The sequence below is a fragment of the Callorhinus ursinus genome, unplaced genomic scaffold, assembly GCF_003265705.2.
Source record: "Callorhinus ursinus isolate GAN/ISIS: 27379988/994484 unplaced genomic scaffold, GSC_fseal_2.0 scaffold1, whole genome shotgun sequence".
NCBI classification, from domain to species: domain Eukaryota; kingdom Metazoa; phylum Chordata; class Mammalia; order Carnivora; family Otariidae; genus Callorhinus; species Callorhinus ursinus.
This window is the reverse complement of record NW_027397063.1, coordinates 31,922,868-31,931,781: the sequence shown is the minus strand read 5'-3', so window position 1 is coordinate 31,931,781 and position 8,914 is coordinate 31,922,868. Positions and strand designations below refer to the sequence as shown.

The following is an 8,914-nucleotide window of genomic DNA, read 5'->3' as shown; positions in this document are numbered from 1 at the left end:
GTTAGGAATTACTGCTCTACCCAGGATAGAGCTTCCAGAGGGAGCCAGGCTCAGGGGGCCATCAAGAACTTGCTTCTCTCCAGACTCAGAAAAAGGCAGTGTACAATGTAGAAGACCAGTTGCCATGTCAAATGTGCTTTGAGTCTTTCCAGACCTACCATAGAGAAGAAGAAGAATGCTAATTTACATTTTGTAGTCCTTCAGCATTCTTCGAGAGTGTTGGCCTCGTTTCACTCTATCTCCTTAGCCTTTAACTCTATTGTGAGGCAAGAAGGATAGATGGAACTTGCTCAGCATCAAGATAATGATTTTTAACGGAATCAGGACTCCCATTTTAGCCTTTGCTGATTTCAAATACAGAGTTTTCTATTCCTCTAAGTTGCTGCTTCATATGTGATGAAAAGCTTGTATTCTCTGTCCTAGTAAATTTAAATAACATACTGATTGAAAATAGATTTTAATAGGTTATTTTTTTTCCCCTAACTGAATGCTTTATAATACACTCAGCAATGTTGATGTGACTTCAACTTCTGTTCAGTTTTGTATTAGGCAATTCTCATGTAGTAGCAAAATAGTTTTCTGGATTCTGATGGGTCCTCTACTGGTGAAATGGTGGTGAAATTTCAGTTTGAGTTATTAACTCTGTTCCACAGAACACTTAACTAGCTAGGAGCTTTCAAGCAGTGGTCTGTAGGAAAGCTCCAATGCTCCACCTTTGTTAGAGTAGGGGAGAATCTTGCTGAAAACTCCGATTTTGGCAGCTCCACTCTGGACTTACACACGTAGAATCTTTGGACTTTGCCACCAGCATTTCAGGTGATTCTTATGCACACTGGTTTTACAAATCTGATACTAGAATTACTCCTCTGCCTTTCTGTTAAAACATCTCCCTTTCCTCCTCTTCCTCCTTCATCTTCAAGTTCAACATGTGCTGTGCTAAGGAGAACATTTTTTTTTTTTTAATCCCCAGTTCAGTCTTTCTTAACATCTGCAAAGTCACTCTGTCTCTCTCTTTCTATACTATGGTCACAGATCCATTTGAATCCTAGCCAAGACAACCAACACAAGAAGGAAACTGTTGATGTGTGTGTGTAGGGGGGGTGGGGATGAGTAAAATTTTTCTTTATTAAGTGGTTTGCAGTAGAGGAAATCCCAAGGCAGCAGACCCAGCAATATAATACATTATAATAATAATGATTCAATATAAAAATATGATGATATAATAAGTACAATTTTAGGAGTGAATATTAACTACATATAAATTAGGAATATTACTAGAACATAATGAAAAGGCTATTGGTGAGCATAGGAAGGAAGAAATAGCAAGCTTTGCTGTGTGGACATAAATCAATAAGGTCATTTTGTTGCCTTTGCAGAGCTGGAAACTCTCCAAGGCAGAAATCAGACCTGTGACTAAATATCAGCTTTATTGAAAGGCTGCTTGGATGAGACATTGCTGTTATTATTGTTAAAAATAATGTACATTTTTTTCCTCAGAATTTTTATGATTTCTGGCCTAAGCAGAGAGTATAAATTCTGAAAAATGTTTATCCTTCCCAGGTGGGTTTCAAGTACTACTATCATGTTTTATACAGAGAAGACATTCTATATCAATAACCACACGTTTATTATAATGTTGGAAAATATTTCTCTCAACAATAACTTCATTTTAAATAATGGAGAAAGCATACTGATTCATAAGACCAAGAAAAATTACCACAATGTCATAAGAAAATATTTACTTTATTCATGACAGAAATATTAACTTGCCTTTAGAAATATTTTCTGGTGAATATAAGTCTGAATGTAATCATTTGAGTTATTAGGAGGAGATTAGAAACAAATTTTCCGAAATGAATATGGACACATTCTGAATTGAACACGCTTGTTTTTGAAGGACTTTAGACTATAATAAGGAAAAATCCTTCAGTCCTGGCTACTGCAATACAGTAAACCTTATTCTCTGACAGTAAGTCAAGAAACTTGTCTAAATTCATGAGGAAACTGTTCATTCCTTGATGTAGAGGAAAGCATTTCAGCAAGATGCATAAGAGCACCCCTACTTCCATGATATTTGATGTGGAGAACAAAGGCAAAAGAAAAATAGAAAAAAAATTAAATTTCCTTACAACTTAACTGCTCATTGACAGGTAGCTTAGACAGGCAGAGTGACCTTCCTCCAGGAACTCAACTGACTCAATATTAATACTTTGCTAGAGGCAAAAGGCAACCTTCGCTTGACGTGAGGCCTACCTCCAGGATTGCGTTAAGTCTAACTTTGGAAACTTCCTTTATCTCTACCCCCCCCAGGATATATGTTGGCAATCATCCTCCAAACATATGGCCCACTGATAGACAACTGAAGGGTCTCACGACTAAGGTTTTACTAGACAGTAGTGAAAGAATTATCCTAGTAATAGCTAGCCCCTCAAAATCCTGGAAACCTTGCTTCCAGATTCCTTAAAGATTTACACTGTCCCTAACCCCTTCCCAACTTGAAAGTATATGATCAGCTGCCCCTCACAACCCCAGGGCAGCAGCTCTTCCTGCCCACGGGTCCTGTCCCTGCGCTTGAATAAAACCACCTTCTTTGCACCGAAGACATCTCAAGAATTCTTTTTTGATCGTTTGCTCTCGAACCCCAACATTTCACATAATATTTGGTAGAGCAAGACAACAGATTTTCTAGTAATTGGCTTCCGATTAATTCTTTTTCTTTTTTTTTTTTTTCTGACACAAAACTCTTGGATACAGAGAGACAAGCTTAGGATTGAGCCAATGAATATGAAGATTAGGCTCTGCTAGGGGAATTTTATTTTATTTTGTTGTTTTAAAGATTTATTTATTTATTTGACAGAGAGAGAGGGAGAGAGCACAAGTAGGGGGAGCAGAGAGGGAGAGGGAGAAGCAGGTTCCCCGCCAAGCAGGGAGCCCGATGCGGGGCTCCATTCCAGGGCCCTGGGATCATGACCTGAGCCGAAGGCAGCCGCTTAACCGACTGAGCCACCCAGGCGCCCCATCTATGAAGGGAATTTTAAAGTTTGGAACTGACATAACTCATATAAGCAAGAATTTGGAAGTGAGCCCCAAAGAAGTTTTTCCTCACTTGCAAGCAGGAAACATGCACAACATTAGAGCCCAGGAATCGAGGGGGAGGGAAATCAGTTGCACCAGAAAAAGCACAAGGAAGATTGGTTTTAGAGATACAAAATGGAAACTGGGCCTACATTAAAGATTGACCCATAACCTGCCAGTGCCTGGATAAGCTGTTTATGTCAAATATATGGGCCTATTGTGAAACAAAACAACCAAAAAACTATTAAGGTAGGCAATCCATATTCCTATACCAGTAAAATAAAGACAGTCCCCTTCATAAGCAGAAGTGGATTTTCAAACATAATTTGTACATAGTGATGTATTGAACTGAATTTAGTATCTAGTAGTTTGCCTTTCTATCTTCCTTTGGTGTTTTTGTCCTTGCTTTTTTTTTTTTTTTTTATCCTTTACTTGAAAATATTTAGAAGAAGCAGAGCAAAAATAAAACCTCCACTTACGTCTCTGGTGCTGGTATATTTGAAACTGTAGCAGGAAGTTAACCTTTTTAATCTAATATTTAACCACTTTCTATGATGCTTATATTTTCTTTTTCTACCTATCCGTTAAATATATACACATTATCATAGTTACATTTGTTATAGATGTGAAAAAATATTCTTCTGTGAAAATCTTCAGCTTTTAGTAACTTGAGGAATTTTCATTGAGAGAATAAATCCTATATATTCAGGGAAGTACATCCTGTTATGTATAATCTGTTCTTCATAAATTTCAAAGGAAGTGCTGTTAAAGAACAACAATTCAGCTGAGTAGATTTGAAGATCAAATTGGCTTTATTAAGTGATTCATGAATTGGGAGCTCTGAGGAATTGTATGAAATGGAAGTTTTTCATAGGAAGAAGGGCGGGGAAAGGAAATTATTAGTAAAAGAAAAGGGTTTTAGCAGGCAAGGTCACTTTCCCTTAGGGGGAAGAGCAGGGGGTCTTATCATGCAGATTACTTCATTTTCCTTTGCGGGACAGAGCGGTTTAGGTGACAGATTACATCATTGGTGCTTATCAGAAAATTCCTGACTGAACAGTTAAAACTTACATTTCTGGTGGGAGGTTGAAACTGCAATTAGGTTAGGTATTACACCTCAGTTAGGTGACTTGGCCTAAGTGATGCAATTTGGGGTGTTCTTTTTTTTTTTTTAATATGAAAATGGCAGATTTTTAGCCCTGATATTACCTACCATTTAAAGATCAAAGAGAAATCACTTATATTTGTTCATGAGGGATGGCATGATCTGTACCTTCAGCATGTGGAGGAAATACAAAATAAAGTGATTAAGTACTGTAATGTATTATGGCCCCTTTGGATTAAAAAAAAAAAAACTATGTCACACACACAGAAATAATAAACTTGATTCTCCCTGAGCTCTGAGGGGAGATTTAACTTGTCACCTGATAGTATTATTTTCCTGGATTTGAGCTTTAGTTCAGCTCAGAGTAGATGGTAGTGTGTGTATTTGGGTGAGCCTCACCCTGCTTGAGATTTGCTCCTTTGGGTTGATGGGCTGTGTGTCTCTTAGAGATCTCCCATATAACCAACTAAATTTCTGAGGTGGGTGTAAATAAATTAATTGAACAGATTATTTCTGCTTTCGCAAGGTCTTTGAATGAATGAATCACAGAATCAAATTTTAGTGAGAAGGCCCAAGAAAAACAAGCAGAGAATGACGGGGACTAGAGTAGGCTTTGGACTGCCAACACAGCATAGGGCCCCAGGAGATAGAAGAATGGAGGACAAAAGAAGTGGCCAGGAGCCGTAGATAAACTTGTCGTTTTCACTTGGGCTAGACCTGCACAGCAGTGCCTGTGAGCTCTCCCAGGCTCTAAATGCTTAAGATATGCAAAACAGAAGTCACCATTTCACCAACAGGCCCCTTCTCTTGAGTTCCTCATTTCAGTTGAGAGCCAGTCATTTCAGTGTCTCTCCGTTTGTCTGCTTATTAACATATTTGCCGTATTCTGTAGATTCTGTTTCCATACTGTCTCTCTTCTGTTTTTTTATTTACATTCCCATTGCCAGAATCAAGTTCAGACCTTCACCTCTTGCATGGATTACTGATTTGTTTTCTAACAAGAAGTCATTCTCACCCATACCCTTTCTGCTCAGATTCATTCAAATATACATATTTTTGTTTTAGAATTAACCTAAACTTGTAATATTTCTACTTTAGCATCAGTGACCACTCACTGACAGACAACCAAATTGACTGTAAACTTCCTTTTCTGACATTTAAAGTCAGCCACAATAATGGCCAATTTCTCTTTTCATCTCTTTTGTCCTAAATAGCTGCCAAATGCATTGCTATTTCATGAACAAGACCCATGAAATGCTGGCAGGATTCACTCCTGTTGTTGCCACCACCTGGAGTATGCTTTTCCATTTCTCTTACCCAAATGCTGTTTGTTATCGATACATTCTTTATGAAATTTTGCTGATTTTTCTCAATCAGATGTGATCAACTTTTCCTTTGAATCATCATCATTATGCACACAACTTCAATGCCAGAGCTTTGTTTTTTCTTTTCTATTATAACGTTCATTTGTTTCTTTGTTTCACCTTTTTATTTTTTAAAGTGAACTCTATGCCCAATGTGGGGTTGAATGCATGACCCGGAGATCAAGAGTTGCATGATCTACCAACTGACCAGCCAGGCGCCCCCTTGTGTTTCATCTTTTAAATTGTAAATGTGTTAAGGGGAGAAACTGTATTTCATTATTTTCTGTGTCTTCCACATAGTGTATCTCAATGCCTTAAACAGAATGAGAAGTCTGTAAATATTTGTTAGATTAAGAGTAATGTGTCATAGATACATTAAAAAAATTAATGATTTCTTAAGTACCTGACCAGGAAATAATGTTTAAAATACACATAAAAATGTAGCTTAAAAAAAGGAATGTATTATTTTTCAAATGATCTTGGTTGATGGTATGCCTTCCAAAAGGCAGTCTATCAACTTGCTGGTTCAAACGAAATGAACTCTTCTCAGAAGCACGGTTATTTTATTTTTTAATCCTTCTATAAGTAAGAGAATAAATAGAGAAATTTATGGTATTGCTTTGGCTTACTGAACTAGTGGAGTGACTGGGAGATATATAAAAACTATAATATATTTATAATTAGCATAATATGAATCTTTGCCTGTCAATTTCTACCAGTTGAAAAACTGAGATGTTGGGCGCCTGGGTGGCTCAGATGGTTAAGCGTCTGCCTTCAGCTCAGGTCACGATCCCAGGGTCCTAGGATCGAGTCCCGCATCAGGCTCCCTGCTCCTTGGGAGCCTGCTTCTCCCTCTACCTCTCTCTCTCTTTCTCTGTCTCTCATGAATAAATAAATAAAATCTTTAAAGAAAAAATGAAAAACTGAGATGTTTTGGAAGTCAGTGCAAAGTTCTAAGAATTCCTGTCACATTCCCTCTAATAAAAGGGATATAATGTTTAAATTGAAAGTTTGGAGCTGCTGAAGTGCCCAAGTACCACTGACATTTTAGTTAGCAACTGAACTTGTTAACATTAACAGAAACAAAATCTATTTTATATTTTAAAAAAGACATTAGGAATATAATAACTATGGTGAATAACCTAGGGTACTTAGTGCCTTAAATTGGATTCCTAAATAAACATGGGGGAGTTAGAACACCTTCCCTGCACCCCTCTTGAATTACTGTTACTAGCCTAAGGTTTTGATTTCAAATGTTGGTAATACATGGTTAAGAAAATATTATTCTAGGAATTTGTTTTGAACAAAAAGAATATGTCAAATGTGTACAAGTTCTGTATTCAGGATTATTTGGCAGTGCCTAACTCACTTTATGATTACTCTTTGCTATCTAAATACAAAGAGAGTATCAATCTCTGACTTTGACATTTCCTCCAGTCATATTAGGAGTCCTTGTTTTTGTTTGTTTGTTTTGTTTTGTATAAAGATTTTATTTTTAAGTAATCACTATACCCAACATGGGGCTCAAACTCACAACCCTGACATCAAGAGTCACATGCCCTCCCGACTGAGCCAGCCAGGAACCCCAGGAGTCCTTGTTTGTTCCTCCCCCCTCCCGTTTTTCCCAGGATAAGATGAAGAGGGACAAGAATAGTTAGGTAGGAGAAATGTGTGCTTTGTGGTGAATTATCTTTCCTATAAAATAACAGAATCATATAATAAAACCATAGGATTATATAGAAATCACGGATGTTGTTAATTGAACACTCTTCTGTAATTATGATAAGCCATGAACCTGGAAAATCACTGTTATTAATAATAATAATTATAATATATATTTCCAGTTAGCCTGTTAGGGACATTGCATAGGCAAAATTTTGCTTATAAACAATAAATTATCTTCTTATTTGAGTACTCTAGAATGATGGTCAAAAGAAACATCTTTTACTCAGTAAGTTTATAGTCATGTTGCTATTAAAATATAAATTATATTCTTATGATTTTAGCAGTTTTAATTTATTTCCCTCTAAAAGTTTAAATGTTTTATTATTCAGCCACCATTTAGTTACTTCCCCTCAAGAAATCCCCAACCTTTTAATGATAAACTTTCTTTAACATCGGCATCGTACAAGCTTTTGGAATGCTTTCTTGAAGTCTTCATTAAAGATTGTATAAATCAGTGGATTTATAAGGGAATTGAGATAGCCAAGCCATGTCAAAAAATTTGACATTTCTTCAGAAATTTTACACTTTTCACAGACATTAACAACCAATTCTTTAACAAAGAAAGGCAGCCAACATATTACAAATGCACCCAAGATTAATCCCAGGGTAGTGGCTGCTTTGCGTTCTCTTGTGCCTGAGATCTTTTGCCTTCTCCAAGATTTCTCATGCTTGAATTCAGACCTGGAGCTTTTCACTGTGCTATGAATTTTCTCAAAGTCTGTTGATGGATAAGATAAAGATTTTTCTAGCATGTAGGGTTTGGAGACTAGTCTAGTGCTTTTCTCACCACTCCCCAAAAGGACTTGGCCGTTCACCTCCTCCTTGGCAATCCTACTTGCTTGTCTCTTGTGGTATAACATTTTTGCTGCTTTATATATTTTGTAGTAGAGGATCAAAATCAATGTCAATGGGATGTAGAAAGCTCCAAACGTTGAGTAAATAGTGGAAACAATGTGGTCGTGTTTGATGATGCACTCATCATCTCGGCTAGTTCCTTGGTGCCTCCAGAATAAAGGAGGCATAGAGATAAAAATAGATATAATCCAAACAATTGTAATCATAATGCCAGCATGCTTGGGAGTCCTTTTCCTGGAGTACTCCACAGCATCTGTGATTGCCCGGTACCGATCCAAAGCTATAGCAGAGAGATGTAAGATGGAACACGTGCAGCACGTGATGTCAATGCTCAGCCAAATGTCACAGACCACTTGCCCCATAATCCAGCTCTCTCTCACAATATACACAATGCTGAAAGGCATCACCAGGACAGCTACAAGAAAATCTGTGACTGCAAGGGAGCAAATTAAATAGTTGGCGGGGTGGTGCAGCTTCCGGGTCACAATAATTGCAGCAATCACAAGGGAGTTGATGGTCGTTGTCATCAGAGCCAGCCCAGAGAGAGTGAGGGACACCAGAATTTTGGATGGCATTCTGTTTAACAGTTCTTCTGAGGTCAAGTTTTGATCAGATGAGTTTAAGAAATCCATTTTTTTTGGTTTGTTTTAAAAAGTTTAATAGAGCTGAAAAAATGGATACCTGTAACAAAGGAGGAGAAAAATCAGTTCAGAGAAGTCTTCAAAAATTGTTCTCTCCCTTTCAGAATAAATTTTTAAAAAGTATATGTGTGTTTTCCCAGAATATTCTA

At 37.2% G+C, this 8,914-nt stretch overlaps 1 protein-coding gene across 2 annotated transcripts in view; it reads right to left on the bottom strand.

The window, feature by feature from the left end:
• Positions 1–1,575: 1,575 nt before the first annotated feature.
• HTR1F (5-hydroxytryptamine receptor 1F) overlaps positions 1,576–8,914 on the bottom strand; it is a 170,296-nt gene continuing 162,957 nt past the window's right edge. For both annotated transcript variants that reach the window (XM_073892191.1, XM_073892197.1), the window contains one exon: positions 1,576–8,805. In XM_073892191.1, coding sequence (XP_073748292.1) covers positions 7,656–8,756 — 1,101 coding nt within the window. In that variant the 5' untranslated portion in view covers positions 8,757–8,805 and the 3' untranslated portion in view covers positions 1,576–7,655. The remainder of the gene's footprint in view (positions 8,806–8,914) is intronic.